The sequence below is a fragment of the Kryptolebias marmoratus genome, linkage group LG17 (genome assembly GCF_001649575.2).
Source record: "Kryptolebias marmoratus isolate JLee-2015 linkage group LG17, ASM164957v2, whole genome shotgun sequence".
Taxonomy (NCBI): Eukaryota; Metazoa; Chordata; class Actinopteri; order Cyprinodontiformes; family Rivulidae; genus Kryptolebias; species Kryptolebias marmoratus.
This window is the reverse complement of record NC_051446.1, coordinates 6664365-6681769: the sequence shown is the minus strand read 5'-3', so window position 1 is coordinate 6681769 and position 17405 is coordinate 6664365. Positions and strand designations below refer to the sequence as shown.

Here is a 17405-nt window from a genome sequence, read left to right as displayed (position 1 = left end):
CCCGACCTCCGCTCCCCTCCTCTCCTCCGAAGCTTACGTTCTTCTTCAAGGCCAGGTTATGATGTAAAAACGCAATAGCGCCTCCCACGGTCACAGAATATTGTGTAACAACGGCAATACTCGTGCTCGTAGCTGAGCTTGAGGTTGTAGTTGCATTAGTTGGTGTAGTACCAAAAAATTAAATGGGGATCTGCTCCCCCCGCGTGCAAATCCGATACTGGTGAATGGTGGATGCTAGGTGTGATTTGATTGCCGTAACACTGTTCCAGGTCAAATATTTATTTTTCTGCAAACTACAAAACTCCTCTCGGTCATTCCCCATGACCAGCTTAAGCAAGTCTTTGAATGCTGGATCATTGAGCCAAAGTTGTGAAAACATTTTCCCATGGTGAGGTGCAAAATGACTTGTAAGTCCCAAAATATTAAGCAGTTCCAACACTGCGCATGTGCATAACAAATCGGAAAGCAGAACCAGTCGAGTAGGCTCAGCTCATGCTGTATATAGTAATAATTTTTCATACAGGTTTTATAATTAAATGAACTTAAAACAAAAAGTCAGAATAAATTAAAAGGGTGATGAAAAATTTACTACCAAGTCAAATTCTTTGACTACCTTTTAATGGCCTTAATTTGAGCTGGTACTAGGCCGTGGCCCGGAAATTGGGGACCTCTGCTCTACAGATATAGGAAGAAAAGCAGCAGCTGGGTGCTGCTGATTAAATGTCATGATTAACTGATCCTCAGTGTGACCACCTTTATAAAAGAAGGAGCTTTTTTCAGTTTTCTGCTCTAGAGCATACAGGTGTGTGTTACCAGGATGTACTCTTTTAATACACCCACCCCATACTACATGCTTCCACTTATGGAAAAGTCAGTCCAACATGGTGTAAGCAGAATAAGCCACAGTGGTGGGCCGTCAGGGCCAGCAAGGCCTTCTCTGCTGGCCTAACATACCCAGAAATCATGATCATAATTATGATAAAGTTAATTTAATTTTTCATTTACTTTCCCTAGATATCTAAAAGTATTCATATTCTCTTCATGTCATATTATGCTCCTTCCAGCGCTGTTGTTTTTAGGTTAGAGTTTTTATCCAATCAGAATTCAGCTATTTTATATTGCCAGGCTGTATGATATCTGCCCGGGCCTTCAGAATCAACAGTGCAGGCGTCTGTGCACTGTAAGTGAACGGGCAAATACGGCTGATAGATAGTTGTGATAGCCAATCAGATCACGAGTTGTGTCAGTAAGGCCCTCTACCTAGCCTCACGTTGAACGTGTCATTTACACGTCCTGTGATTGGATATGGATACTTACTCAGTTTGAACCACAGCAGTACTATGCAGATCAACAGAGTCACACCCGGGACTGTTAACGGTTAAAAACTTTTTTAACCCACGATGGCCGAAGGAGAGCAACACGTTGATTTGGTTGCTGATATACTGGCAAGGCTGTTTTCAACACGACCTTTCCAAGAGAAGCTAGATCTCGTTAGAGCAGGACGGTCAACCCCCAAGCTAGCTAACCTGTTCCAGGATGGATTTTGTGTTGAAATAAGTGTTTTGGGGTACACAGCCATTTTGGTGAGTGCAAACATTTTCAAAAAAGGTTAAAAAACAAAAACAACTGGACTTCTATTCTGTAGCTGAAGACGTTTCGCTTCTCATCCGAGGAGCTTTCTCAATTAAGAAATAGAGAGTGTGGAGTTGAGCTTTTAAAGCTGAGATGTGATGTAAGCTGGATTGCTTGCAAATTGTTCTCACTCTCCTAACAATAGAGGCTCGTTAGGGTCCTTGTTTGTCTGACTCACTGATGGGCCACTCTTGTCACATGGGTGCAGGTGTTGATTGGAGTGAAACTGACTGGGGATCAGGCCTAAAGCTCCATTATATGTTTTGGAAAGCTGGAATCTGAGACCTCCTCCTCTGTTTAATGTTGGTTTCTCCTTTTTGACATAGATGGCTTCTTTTACCCCCCTCTCAAACCATCTGTCTTCTCGGTCCAAAATATGAACATTTTGGTCCTCAAAGGAGTGTCCCAGTCAGTTTTGTTTGTTGGTTTGTTGATTTTTAAAATGCGCCAGATAATAGCCCATTTTGTACACAACTGAGGTGATGCAATGCAAAGTAGTGCTTAAGTGTGTTTCTAATTACTCTCCAATCCTGGTGTTATAAATGCTGGCATAATGAAAGGTATTTATTGACTAAGTTGGACATCACTGAAGGCCTAAGTGTGAAATGCACCACCTGCCACTGATAAGCCATGATGCAGAATGTTAGTTTTTACCTGAGTTCACAGATCCTGGACTATGTTGGCGTGCTGCGAGAAACATCTTTGTTGAAGTCTCCAAAAACTAAAGAAGAGATTCAAAGAGAGTCAGTCAGTTCAGGACATCCACTTTTACCACAAAGTTTTTTATAAATTGTTTGTGTGTGCGTGTATATATGCATGCACACACAGACACACACACACAAAATAATCAAACTCAACAAAATTCAATTTCCAAGGCAAAATCATTTAAACCCTCTTATTACTATCCCTGTTCAAAATATTTTTCCTGCATCTCCTTTTGAAGTTTTGAAATAAAATGTGCAAATTATACATGAAACATGCATCTTAGTCAGGAATAGTTGTACAATGTAAACAAAATTGGGAAAAAAAAATCAGCCAGAAAAAGAAAATAGAGCTCAATAGGATTTTGGTAAAACACGTGAAAAAAAAGACAACCTTCTTTGGAGCTTTAAAGCTCAGACATACTTCACAGTTGAAACATCATTAAAAGTTTAAGAGTCACAAAAAAAATTGGACTTGACATGGCTAAACTGTCATTTTGATATGTTTTACATTTTTTACATAATCACTGTTTAGGTTTAATGATTTTTCAACTAACAATTATCACACAAGTTACATACATCAAAATGTAGGTATTTTCCTCTTCTTTGACCTAGTGTGTCTCTAACTGCTATAGGACTTACAGTTTTCTCCCAAATCCCCCCAGAGTTCAGAAAGTATGTTGTCAAGCTATCAAAGACATACACTGCTCAAAAAAAAATAAAGGGAGCACTCGAATAACACATCCTAGATCTCAATGAATGAAATATTCTCATTGAATACTTTGTTCTGTACAAAGTTGAATGTGCTGACAACAAAATCACACAAAAATCATCAATGGAAATCAAATTTATTAACCAATGGAGGCCTGGATTTGGAGTCACGCACAAAATTAAAGTGCAAAAACACACTACAGGCTGATCCAACTTTGATGTAATGTCCTTAAAATACAGCAAGCAATTTCCCTTTATAAATCACATCTGTACCTAAAAGTTTGCTCACAAGGTCAGGTTCTGCCTTCCACACGCCCACATTCAACCATAAATGGTCAATGCAAAGCACCTCATGAATGTGAAGGTGTATTTCGATGAGCCAGCTGATCAGTGTTATTTCATCGTTACCACTGGCAACCACGGAGAAAAGAGAAAAGTAATAAAATTTCACAGAGGCAGAAATTGATGTGCTTGTGATGAAGTGGAGAACAGAAAAATATCATTTTAGGGAGCCACAGTAGTGGCGTTACAAATAAAATGAAGCGTTGTGAGTGGGAACCCATCCCTACTGTTAATTCAGTGAATGGGACAGAGAGGACCATGGCGGAGGTGAAGAAAAAGTGGTCAGGTTTTAGGGTGGAGGCAAAAAAGCAACTGGCCTCCGCCAGAGCATGTCAACCACAGGTGGGGGTAAGGGCATACCTGAACTGACACCTTTTGAAAGAAGGATGACTGGTGTCGTGCCGAAAAGTGATGGTCTGCCAAAAACTGATCAGGCACTCGCATGAGAGAGCGCACATGGGTGTGAGCAGTATTAAAGTGTGCCTATTCTACGCTCTAAGGGTTTAAATAAATCTGCTCGCTGGCAGGTTTTCTCAAAGAAACCCTCAGTTTCTACCAATCCCCTCTAGCGTTTCCCCTACCATTATCTCACCCCCGCCAACGGCCCACCTCCCCAAGAATTTCACGGTGTGTAGTCATTTTTATTTAAATAACGCCAGATCACATCGAGAGCCATTTCTGTGGTCGCTCCTCCACATTATGAAGCGCCTAACTTGGGGGGGAAAAAAAAAAGGACCAAAATATGCTTCGCTGGCTCATGCAGAGTCATATGTTTACGCCCTCACGCAGGTCAACAAACACTACCGCCAGCAGACAGAGGGCGCCAACAGCCAATATATCGCAAAACACTGCGAAGGAAGCAAGAATATCTGCATTTTTTAAACGTGCTAAAAGTCGCTCTGATGGCAGCACTTTCTTTGCTGCGAGGAGCAGCAGGAGGAGCTCTCCCACTCCTGGTTCACATGAAGGTCCAAGCTGCCTATGGAGGACCAAAACTAACAAAAATAAACATGAAAGCAGAAATAGATAAAAGGCTCAATAAATAAATAAAAGGCCACATAAATAAATTATTACGCTTAAAATGCACCAATTAATTTTAAAAGGAGAACTTTACCCCATGTTTTATCATTTAATTGACATTCTTATTTATTTTTTCAGTTTAGTTTCAACAAATTATATTTTTAAGCACATAATTTAAATTGTACTTTCTATAAAAATATATTCTTGGTTTTTACTTTTCCTTATAGATGCATTTTTGTATCTTTAATTTATTTATTCTTTTTCCCACAAATGTTTTTATTTCCATGTGGTGTTTTAACAGTTTTCCGTCTCCTCTTTTTACTTTTTCCTATTGGATTTCTCCACTGGAGTTTGATAAGACTTGTTCTATATTTCTAACTGATTTTAATAACTGAAAAAAATTTGACAGAGATTAACCAATGTTCATTAATGTTTAGTGGTTGTTAGGGAAGTAAAATGTAGAGTTCATCACACTTAACAAGCTCTTAAATTATTACAACTTCCAGTGTTACAGGATATATGCCACAGTAAAGGTGATAAAAGTTTTGAAATGATTCATCAGTTTTGTTTTTTACCTTCCAAAAACAAAAATGATTGAGACTCTACATCAGCAAAACAAACCTGGACTTTTAACAGGAGGGAAGAGTTTTTCTATCCACTGTAGTTACAAACAATAACCAGATTCATGGCTTGCATAAGAGGATGTTTTCTAACTAAAGCCATCACATGGTACATTAGGTTTCCAGGTCTGAGTAGTGTTTAGTGAATGAAGGATTCCCACCTGTGCTATTCTGGTCTTCTTCTGCTGGAACTGACAGAGTCTGAGGATACAAGCCCCTGAAGCGTCATTGAACTGCTGCTGGAAGGGATGCAGCAGCTGCACTTTCTCACCAAAACTGAACATATAAACAAAATACACATTTATCATTAGTAAGTGTTCCGAGTGTTCAGTGTGCCTCACTCTATTTTTTTTTGTTCCTAAGTATAGACATTCGTTACAGGACTTTGGATTATTTTATATCTCTTTTCTCAACTCAATGTTCAGAGCAAATATGTCCAAAAACATGATATATTGTCCTCACCTGCACACAGACACCTGTCCGACCTCCAGCAGAGTGAGAGCGTTGATAATGACTGACAGGGATTCAAACGCCAGCTGCAACACAAACAAGGTCTGTTTCTGAAAGTTCCACTAAAATCTAGCCTCTGGTTGATTAGATATTTTGCTAACAGAAAGACACACACACAGAGGCAGTTACACGACTGCCCGCTTTTCATGTTGATAATGATACAAGTATTACTCAGTGGGTTCTGACTCACTCTAAATTTCCCTGTTTGTCACAAATGCCATCCTGCCATGTTTGGCCCCGCCCCGCCCCTTTATTTTAATGCATTAGAGATACTTAGGGTTCTGGGGTTGACCCCATTTTAATGCACCTTTAGACATGCACACAAACACCATGAGAGAGGGCCTGGGCTGGGCTTGGGGGGTGCGGCTTCCCCCCTTTTGCTCCTGTCCTGGCACTTGTGCTGGTTCTGCGGGGCTGGGTGGGGATCTCTGAAGACGTTATTGGGGGGCTGCCTGCAGCCCTTGGTGTGGGGTTGTTCGTGTTGGTGCTCAGGCCACGTCCCAGAGTGGTGGACTCCTGCTAAGTGGTCTATGGCTCTTGAGGATTTCAGCTCAGCTGGTGTCCCGGGGGCTGCGTTGGGCCTCTCGGGAGGTTGAGCTCATCAGGGAGGATGGCTACATGCTCTTTCACCTTGATCCTTCTGGGTGCCGGCTGCTGCCGTGGCCAGGTGCCTGCCCGGTGCCCTGGGGGCTCTGGGGGGGCCTCTCCTGCTTGGACCTGGGTGGTTTTCCTGCCGGGGGCTGGCGTGGGCTCTGGGTGATTGGAGGGTTAGGTCCCTGGCTTAGCCTGCACGGCGTCAGGTGGTGGCGTGGCTGGGCTGGGCTGGGGGTGCTGGTGACCTGCCTTGGGGTGGTGCCCGGTGTCTGTTTGCCTGGGACTGCTGCGGCCTTCTGGGGCTGGATCCACCTGTCGTCTCTGCTCTTGGGTGCTGTAGATGGCGGGCCTTCGACTGTTCACGGCACTCTTTTAACTGTGCATCTCCAGGTGACATACTAGCACATATACACCCACATAACGTGAACACATCTTTTTTTTTATTGTATTTTTTAAAATGACACATATGTATGTGTGTGTACATACATATGTGTGCATACATATATATACACAGTCAGTCTTTTTGTCTTTCTGTTTAATTAAAATCATCAATATCTCTCCATGGCTGCTTCAGTTGTGCAGAAGATGGTTTACCGCCATCGTATGTCCTGGCCACCCCTAGACAAAGTGTAATTGTAACTCAGGTGTAAATTTTAACTTTCATTCTCTGGACTTTCCACTCTTTATCCCCTTCATCTATCAAATCTCACGATAGTTCAAATGTACCATCATTAATTCTCTCCAGACTACTGAACAGCCAATCGCTGTTGAGTATCAGGGTCACATGCTCCACCGCAGCCTATCTGTTAGGTATATCAGCTGGAGCGGGGAAGTAGGAAAGATTAGAACGTGTTGGGAGGAGCAGAGCTGAAGGAGCCAACTACCACAAGCCAAGAAGAGATGAAAGAAAGGTTATATAAGATAGAAACTGCGGACCTGGTGAGTGTTTCTGTATGTCACTTAGTGGTTAGCTTATTGATGACATTGAGTGTGTTTTTTTTGAGTAGGTGTGAAATTACTAACTGCTTTTTAGATTTAGACACCTATACTTGCTGTGAACAACCAACTGGAGAACAATAAGGTGCCTTAAATATTTATTGAGCACTTGTTTAGACTGATTTTACATTTCATGTCAACTAATTTATATGGTGCATATTTATTGGATTGTTCATGGATGTAATTTATATTGAACTTTATATTTATTGAATATGCATATTGACTGAAAATGATTGTTGGAATTATTTATAGTGCAAAGAGTGCCATTTATTGAATTTGTGTGCACACTAGAATGTTTTGATTATATATTTATTGAGAAAATGGTCCTGTTTTATTATGAAGACCAGGTCGATGGTGAGCTGAAGGTCCAGGCCTAGAGCCTAAAGAAAGGATTACACTTGTAGTGCCCGAAGATTTCTGTTTCTCCTGCCAGGCTGGTAGAAGGCTCCCTGCAGCCAACTGAACAATTTTGTCCCCACTCCAATATGACGTTTGTCAGCCCAGGACCTGCACTGAACCAAGCACTTTATAAGTAACTTGCTTGGGACCTGAACCAACCCCAGCTTGGGGTGAAAGAACTGAAGGGTGTGGGTTTGTTGCTTATGGAACTGTGGGATTGTCCCCCCCCCCTTTTTTCTTTTGGTTTTCTTTCCACATCTTTATATGGCCATATGGTTGATTTCACTGATGTTGTAAATATGAATATATTTTTTTTCACTCTAAATACAAGCCACCTGCAACTGCAAACTTCCAGTCTCTGTCTGCTCCTTCATGAGACATATCTTATCTTCTGAAGAAATAGCCCATTTGACATTTTTATGTATCAACCATTTACATTGATATATTGCAGCATATTATTTTTTATAAATATGCTACATAATACTGTTATTTAACAACTGTCTGAAAATGGACATGTCACAAGTAGAGCTATACCAGCAAGCTGTCAATCAAAGATGGACACAGGAAGTGATATCTCAGTGAATTTAGGCTTTAAGCTGCTGCCATGTTAGATGTTATGGAACTGGAAGAGGCAGCAGCTAAACTTGAAGGTGGAACTGGAGAGCGACACTTAGAAAGGAACTGTATTTAAGTCAGATTTTTGAGTAGAAATATCCACTGATTTGTAGGATGATTTTTAGAAATGACCATTTTATTTATTAAGAGTACTATAACTTGTAATAAAAATATCTAAACTTGGTAGAGAAAACTTTTTTAGGGGGCAGAACCAAACAGCTGTCAGTAGTATTTAAATCCTTTCCAGATTGGCTTCTTTGCTTACAGATCAAATCCTTGAGCACAATAAACACAAGGCTCTGTCACCTGTTTGGAGTGGTTATCCACCATGCTGGAGGAGTCATCTACAGCCAGACAGATTTGGTACTCTCTCTTGCTGGCCTTGGTCCTCCTTAACCAGATTTTGTCTTTGCGGAATTGACTGGCGATGTAAGGAATGACCTTCTTCATGTTCAGACGCTTCCCTGTGCGGTAATCACCTCTGTAGAGCAGATCCCCCAAAAATCAAACAAACAAATCAAAACAGGAACACAAACACACAAATGTCAATTACAGACATCTAAACATACCTTAACCCTAGTGGGAACTAAAATCAGAGACAGAAGATTAGAAGTTATTGTGGTGTATTTTTACTGACTTCAGTTTGGTGGCCTGAGTGGGTTCCAGGATGAGACGGAGTTGCTCACAGAGCTGCTGGGAGAGAGCTGAAGTCAGAGCCTGGTACTGATGCCACATGGAAGATGCTGCAGTATCCTGGAACACAAGCAGAACACTCAGAGCCTGAGACACCCAGATTCAGGGAAAAACAAATACTGTTTCTCCTTTTTTCCTCATGTGTCACATGTAAGTTACTATAATCATCAAGCCTCTGCAGTTATACATTGAGGTTTGATGATGTTCAAAATTTTTATGTTGCTTGATCAGTTAGGGTCAAGTTGGCTCCAGAAGTTAATCAGCTGCAGATGTACATTCAATAATTACTTTCTAAGAGTTTTGTTAAATTCCATCTAATGGTTTACAAGATACTTTGCTAAGAGACGGACAAACAAACACACACACATACAGGGATAATCACACACTGTTTATGGTGGTGGATTAAAATTACCTGAAGGCATTTTTTTTTCATATATATCACCAGTTCAATTGTTGAATTATTAGACAGTTATGCCAATAGGTGTGAGATGTCTGACTTTTGACCAGCCTCACCTCCTCTTGAGTTCCTGGAGCCAGTTTGTGCCAGGTCTCCAGTTGGAGCTCCATCTCCTTCCTTATCTCTTCTGGGTTCCTATCGGTTTTCTGTGGAGACATGACTGTGATTCACTTTGAATGTCAACACATACATTACTATGCTTCAAGCATTAACTTACATAGGACTTTTGAAGAGTTCACAAAGTTAAAATTAGAAAAATGATATAATTTTAAGCCCCTTGTATGATGCAGAAAGTGTTTTAGACTTGTAAATGTTTTGTTCATTATGTGCTCGAAATAAATAAATGAAAAAAATAAATGTTTTGATTAGGTTTTCTCTTAATAAAAATAAAATGTTGATATAACTTTAAAGTTAAATGCCATTGAAGTTATTGGACATATCACACCCAATCACTGCATCACGCTGGAATTTAGTGAGCTCCTGAGAGTGACTCATTCTTTCCTAAATGTTTATAAAAGAAGTCTGATTGCCTAGGTGCTTGATTTCATACACTTGTTGCCATGGAAGTGATGGGAACACCTGAATTCAATGATTTGGATGGATGAGTGAATATTTTGACAATATAGTGTTATATCTGTAAGATGTTTCATATTTGAATTTAAATGCTTTAAATCTATTTTCAGTTCACATTTTTCTAATAATTTATCAAGCTCTGCAACTCTGACAGAGGTGGAGATGAGCCACTTGAATTATTTAGATGTCTCTAATGTATCGGCATTTCAACAGTCTGAAAATCACAATAATGAACTGCGGATGTTAGCATTAGCCTTGAGTAGCCTGCTATGTCACCGATGTAGTGTACAACTTCTGTACACTACTTTTACAGCACCATTAATCAGTTTCTAGAGCGCAATGAAGTGGATGAAAAATTACCAATAAAATTTCAAACAGAAATACAAAATGGCATGACACAGTGAATGAGTAAACAATATGCACACAGCTATAAATGTGTTTCAGTTCTGGGAATTAAATTATGGAATGATTGATTTGAAAACTAAAAATCAGTATTTGGGTTTAAAAAAGATCTTAAATCTAGGTTGATTATGTAATATAATGTAAAGTGATTTATATGTGAAAATTGTCAAGTCGTTAAGATCAATTTTTTTTTTTTTCTTGACATTTGAATTTGACATTTGCGTAAATAAGCTTTGGCCTCAGCGTACTTGTTTTTTATTGTAATGTAATAGTTTTATTTTTAGTAAAAAAAAAATAGTCAAAATAAACCCATTTGTTCATTCCATAGTTTTTGGAGTTTCCAGAGTCTCTACAAATGTTTAAAATTTTATTAAATTGTTATATAAACAGCTTCAAAAGGATGATCCATTAAAGGAAAAATAATTTAGTTTTACCCCATTAGTGATTTTTTTAAACTGTTTTGATAAAACAATCATAATTACAAATACAAGAAGCAACAAAAAAGAGGTTTGTCATCTACCTGCATTGAGTCCAACAGCAGCTTAGGATCTGTATGAATTGTAGGTTCTGTACTTCTCTCTTGTTGCTCTTCTTCTCTGGCCTGTTGTTGGTCTTTGAATCGCTTTTCTTCCTCTTCCTCTCCCTGGCTCTTCATCTCTATTTCACCACTATCCACAACTGTAGAAAGTATGTTTTATACAAAGAACACAACCACTGGCATGAACCACTGACAGCAGCTTTAACATTTCTTTTGATCTTGGTTCTCTTTACAATTCTTTTAAAGTTCTGCAAATTAACACTTCAACATTTCTTTAGAATCTTTTCCACTGTTATCATGCTATGCTACATTTTTATAATTGTCAGAATAAATCAGATGTATTCTGAGTGTTAAATAAGTAAGTTATGAAATATTTAAAAACAGAGAGACGTTAACACCTTTCTGTAAACACTTGGAAGAGCCCAGCTGATCAGACTTCAGCTCTGGCGCTTCAGCAGCTTCAAACTCTTCCTTCTGGTCTTCTGCTTCCATGGCATTGTCCTCATTATTCTCATCTTCATTCTGGTTTTGTTGTGTCCCTGCTGGTTTTTGTTGTTCTGCACTGGCAACATCTGAAAGAAAATCACATTCATCTACATTCACTGGGTTTTTTTGTATACACTCTTGTTCTGATCTGAAGACACATTAAAAATAATTTATAACTTGAAAAGACTGTACTTCAGTAGTTTTCCAGATATACCAATATGCAATTCTGAAATGCGATTATGGACTCAGTGTTAATAAAGCACTTGTTAGAATCTGCCAAAAACCCTGCAGAAGCTTGAGTCACATGATTGACCAACATTAGGCTGGCCTTAGTCTGTGTAGGTAAACAATGGTGGAATTGGACAAAAGTAAAACATCAGAAAAGACATTTAGATGGAAATATAAGAGTGAATCTACAGCTAAAAGTAAACGAAAAGAGAAAAAAATGTTAGACTTCTCCATCTCATGAAATGGCTCTTTCATAAACATTGCCATTGTTGACCTATTTACAGTCACTTCAGTTGTTTACATAGGTTAACAAATGCATGTGGTAGTTAGCATCCGGTCAGATTTTCAATTTAAGGACACATTAATCATTGATATAATAAGAATTTTTTTTTTATTTTATGACTTTTTTTGGACTGGTCTCACCTTTAAAATGTACATTTTTACTGAGTGTTTTGTATCAAAGGAATACTGACCGTAGGTCTGTGTGTCGTAGGCCGTCTCTTGCTGTATAATGTGCTCAAACAGTTCAGACTCCAGCTGGGCTTCACACTGCTTGTTTTCTTTGTGTTCCTTACAGTTATCAACCGTACGCAGGCGCTTGTTAATACGCTCGTTATAGTCACCTGTCAAACGCTCATTATCTGCTTGGCCAGGTTTTCTCTTGAAGCTCTGGAACATGTAGTAGAAAGAACTGTGATGAGACTGAAAACTGATAATAAATAAAGACATTCAAAAGATTTTCTGATGATTTTCTGTTCAGAGGTTAACAATACCGGAGTTTTGCTCTGAGTCTGTGAAGTCATTTTAGTCATCAGCTTTGACTGATGGCCCTCTGATTGGCTAGCATCAGCTGCTCCACTGCCGTGCTCCTAAGAGAAAAGGGAATACCAAGTAAAAACTCAATAAACATCAAAGCTGCAAGCAGAGATGAACAGACTTTACGTCATATTCCCGTTAGCTTCACTACAAAGCAGTTAATAAAAAATCCATCGGTTTTGTTTGTTTTTCACCAGCAAAGGAACACACAGTCAAGCACACAGTCAGAATGGACACATCACTTACAGCTGCAGTCAGAAGTTTCCATCCAGTCATCATGGACATTATTGTCATATTATTTTGAGCTTTAACAATTTATTCTTTTTCCAGAATGATTAAACAACACACAACTTCAATGATTAAAAAAATAAAAAATTTTCACACAGGCTCAAATCACTAATATTTGGGTAACTATATTAGCAAGTGTCACTTGGACCACAAACTTGTTGGATCCATTAATAGACTTTTGGTATAATTCTGGGTGACATTTGACCACTCTTCTTGATAGTTCATTTAAACTGGTTGCTTTCCTGCATAAATCTGACTTTTAAGCATAGTCTACAAATTCTGAATTGGGTTGAGGTCAAAGTTTTGTGAAGGTCATTCTGGAAGTTATCTTTATTTATCTAATCAAAAATCAGTTCTCCTCCAAACATCATCCTTGTCTTTGTTGCCAGACATCTTAGTCTTTGTCTCATATGATCATCAAACTTTTCTCTAGAAGACATTTAGCTTGTCCATGGAGGCTACTGCAAGTTTTAGTCTAGCTTGAAGGTGGGGCTTTTAGAGCAGGAACTTTTCTTGGTCAACAAAGAATTGTAGTCCAGTTGCTATATTGTTTTAAAAAAACTTTTAGATTTGCCATGTCCTTGATGAGTGAGAATCTACACTGTCATATGGCAAAGAAAAACTACCAGCTAAAGTCAATCATATTCGCAAATGAGAAGTTAATAGGACATGGCCATGTTAAGTTAAAAGACTTTCTAGAACGTTTAGCGCCACTTACTAAAATACATAAATAAATGTATTTGAGCTTTTATATATATATATATATATATATATATATATATATATATATATATATATATATATATATTTTATAAAAATCAAACTAAACATAGCACACAAAGTAAGGAAATTTGGGTGGTGGTAATAATTTTTTGTTCTAACAATGTTTCTTGGCAATAAATCTTTTACCATTGGAAAGCATATTTATTGCCCCTTAAATGGTGCCACATTTGTAAAAAACTAAATTTGTAGGTCCCCCCCTCCCTGGGCTGCCACCTTACTGTGGTGGAGGGGTTTGAGTGTCCCAATGATCCTAGGAAGGATCCCATGCTGTCAGGGGCTTCATGCCCCTAGTAGGGTCACCCAAGGCAGACAGGTCCTAGGTGAGGGATCAGACAAAGTGCAGCCTAAAGACCCCTTATGATGTTTAAAAATTTTGGACACAGTGTTCCCTCGCCCAGACGCGGGTCACCGGGGCCCCACTCTGAAGCCAGGCCTGGAGGTGGGGCATGTTGGCGAGCGCCTGGTGGTCGGGCTTTCGCCCATGGAGCCCGGTCGGTCACAATCTGAAGAGGTGACATGGGTCCCCCTTCCCATGGGCTCACCACCTATGGGAGGGGCCAAAGGGGTCGGGTCCAATGTGGGATGGGTAGTGGTTGAAGGCGGGGACCTTGGTGGTCTGATCCTCGGCTACAGAAGCTGGCTCTTGGAACGTGGAATGTCACCTCTCTGGTGGGGAAGGAGCCTGAGCTGGTGTGTGAGGTTGAGAGGTTCCGGCTACAAATAGTACGGTTCTGGCTCTGGAACCAGTCTCCTTGAGAGGGGTTGGACACTCTTCCACTCTGGAGTTGTCCCCGGTGAGAGGCGCCGAGCAGGAGTGGGCATACTTGTTGCCCCCCATCTTGGTGCCTGTACGTTGGGGTTTACCCTGGTGAACGAGAGGGTAGCCTCCCTCCGCCTACGTGTGGGGGGACGGGTCCTGACTGTTGTTTGCGCTTATGCGCCGAACAGCAGTTCAGATTACCAACCCTCTTTAAGGTTCTTGGAGGGGTTACTAGAGAGTGCCCCTCCTGGGGACTCCCTCGTTCTGCTGGGGGACTTCAACACTCACGTGGGCAACGACAGTGAGACCTGGAGGGGTGTGGTTGAGAGGAACAGCCCACCTGATCTGAACCCGAGCAGTGTTCTGTTGTTGGACTTCTGTGCTCGTTATGGATTGTCCGTAACGAACACCATATCCAAGCATAAGGGTGTCCATATGTGCTCCGGGCACCAGGACACCCTAGGTCGCAGTTCAATGATCGACTTTGTTGTCGTTTCATCTGATCTGCGGCCACATGTCTTGGACACTCGAGTGAAGAGAGGGGCGGAGCTGTCAACTGACCACTACCTGGTGGAGGTGGGGGACATTGAGCCCGAGTGGGCCATGTTCCGTCCCTCCATCTCTATTGTTGAGGCGGCTTATTGGAGCTGTGGCCGCAAGGTAGTTGGTGCCTGTTGTGGCGGCAACCCTTGAACCTGCTGATGGACACCGGCGGTGAGGGATGCTGTCAGGCTGAAGAAGGAGTCTTATCAGGCCTTCTTGGCCTGTGGGACTCCAGAAGCAGCTGACGGGTACTGGCAGTCCAAGCGGCATGCAGCTCGGCTGGTCACTGAGGCAAAAACTCGGGCATGGGAGGAGTTCGGAGAGGCCATGGAGAAAGACTTCTGCATGGCTTCGAGGCGATTCTGGTCCACCATACGGCGTCTCAGGAGGGGAAAGCAGTGCAGCACCAACACTGTTTATAGTGAGGGTGGTGTGCTTCTGACCTCAAGTTGGGATGTCATGGGTCGGTGGGCGAAATACTTTGAAGACCTCCTCAATCCCACCAGCACGTCTTCCATTGAGGAGGCGGAGCCTGGGGACTTTGGGTCGGGCTCTCCAATCTCCGGTGCTGAGGTCACTGAGGTGGTTAAAAAGCTCCTCGGTGGCAGGGCTCCGGGGGTGGATGAGATTCGCCTGGAGTTCCTTAAGGCTCTGGATGTTGTAGGGTTGTGTTGGCTAATGCGACTCTACAATATTGCGTGGACATCGGGGGCAGTTCCTCTGGATTGGCAGACCGGGGTGGTGGTCCCCTTATTCAAAAAGGGGGACTGCAGAGTGTGTTCCAATTACAGAGGGATCACACTTTTAAGCCTCCCTGGTAAGGTCTATTCGGGGGCTCTGGAGAGGAGGGTCCGTCGGATAGTCGAACCTCGGATTAAGGAAAAGCAGTGTGGTTTTCATCCTGGTCGTGGAACACTGGACCAGCTCTATACCCTCAGCAAGGTTCTTGAGGGTGCATGGGAGTTCGCCCAACCAGTCTACATGTGTTTTGTGGACATGGAGAAGGCATTTGACCGTGTCCCTCGGAGAATCTTGTGGAGGGTACTCCGGGAGTATGGGGTACCAGGCCCTTTGATACGGGCTGTTAGGTCCCTATATGACAGGTGTCAGAGCTTGGTCTGCATTGCTGGGATTCGTTTCCAGTGAGAGTTGGACTCAGCCAAGGTTGCCCTTTGTCACCGATTCATACTTGTACCGATTTGCTAAGTGTACTTGTCTGGAAAGTCCTGTTCCTTTTTATCAACACTCGGATGTAAGCATCAAATGTGCATTTATTTCAAATGTTAGGTATTACATGTATATCTGAATGTCCTTTTTCTAGTGTACTTTTTTCTAGGACGTGTGGAGGACATTCTGAAAACTGTCAAATGTTTAACTTTTCTAATAATTTATTGTCAAAGTACAGTTTTGGTAAGTTTGCTGTACTATGAAATATTAATTTGGTAGGTTTACTGTAGGGTGAGATGTTCACTTGGTAGATTTACCGTATGGTGAAATGTTAATTTGGTAAGGTTACGGTGGTGAGTGAAATCTCCATTTAATTAGTACCTCTTTGAAGTCATCTCTCTCTGATGCCTCCCCTGCCATCTCCACTGCCGTATCACACTGAATGTTCTCCTCTCCAGTTTGACCATCTGTGTTGTGATCCCTCCTCTCAGCCGAGTTAGGCTGCTCATCATCTTCATCTTTATTATTAAGCTCCTTCTGTAACTCCCAACATAAAAATGCAGAATGACACTATTTGTTCTAATAGTTCTTGTATTACATAAACAATATACATTCTTTTCATCCAAACCTCAGCTTTTTCTCTTTGGTCAGTTGGTACATTCCCATCTTCCTTTTTTTCTTTTTCTTCTTCTCGCTCCTCCTCTCCCTCATATTCTTCATCTTTGTCACTACCCTCCTCCTTTTTTGTTTCAGGTTGCTGGTTAAGTTTGTCTTGAGGGTCGTTCTCCTCCATGTCCTCTTTTCTCTGCTCCCCCTCCCCTTCATTTGTTTCTTCTTTCTCTAATTTTTCCTGGTTGATGGCTTCATCAAGGTCTAATGGATTGTCATCTGAAAGAAAATGTAATTTAAACTTCACTGACTTGAGAGAAAGTACAATTCACAAGTTGTACAAATAGGTCTTGGGAAAAGTTTCTCTCAACTTATAGAAAACAAATAAAATATGAAAACAATAAATCAGTTTTTTTATTGAATCTATAAGAAATTATCATGATACAGTTATGGGGGAAATAAAGTCCATCCTCTTTCTGTTCTTGGGTTTTCTGTATCAGGATATAATAAAACTGATCTGGTCTTTACCAGGTTCTAAAATTATTTTAATCCAACCTCAAGTGAACAAAAATACACAATAGATTCCACCCTGTCATTATTTATTAAACAAAATGGAAAAAACAAGTGAAAAACATCATTAAGCCCTCGATCCAGAAGATGATAGCAAAGTTAAATATTGTTACAAAGAAAAAAGAGAAATATGTTTGAAATAACACTGACAGCAAAGAATAGTCTTCCACAGTATAGAACTAAAGTTACACAAAAGTGTTTCACTGTAAAGATGGTTTGTAGTTTGTTTTGTTGCAAACTGAAGTGTGAAATAAATTTCAGTGGAGTTTGAAAACAAAATATGTGATTATGTCTGGCTGAACAAAGTGTGTGCCCAGTTGATTTTTTATTATTTATTTATTTTTATTTTTTT

At 40.7% G+C, this 17405-nt stretch overlaps 1 protein-coding gene across 2 annotated transcripts in view; it reads right to left on the bottom strand.

Annotated features, from left to right (window-relative positions):
* Positions 1-17405, bottom strand: part of mdn1 (midasin AAA ATPase 1) — a 206600-nt gene that overhangs the window by 3156 nt on the left and 186039 nt on the right. For both annotated transcript variants that reach the window (XM_017437728.3, XM_037980849.1), the window contains 12 exons: positions 16503-16762; positions 16256-16411; positions 12291-12386; positions 11991-12186; positions 11202-11375; positions 10786-10943; positions 9347-9436; positions 8778-8893; positions 8447-8621; positions 5489-5562; positions 5188-5302; positions 2287-2353 (listed from right to left, as the gene is read on the bottom strand). In XM_017437728.3, the coding sequence (XP_017293217.1) occupies positions 2287-2353; positions 5188-5302; positions 5489-5562; positions 8447-8621; positions 8778-8893; positions 9347-9436; positions 10786-10943; positions 11202-11375; positions 11991-12186; positions 12291-12386; positions 16256-16411; positions 16503-16762 (1677 nt within the window). The remainder of the gene's footprint in view (positions 1-2286; positions 2354-5187; positions 5303-5488; positions 5563-8446; positions 8622-8777; positions 8894-9346; positions 9437-10785; positions 10944-11201; positions 11376-11990; positions 12187-12290; positions 12387-16255; positions 16412-16502; positions 16763-17405) is intronic.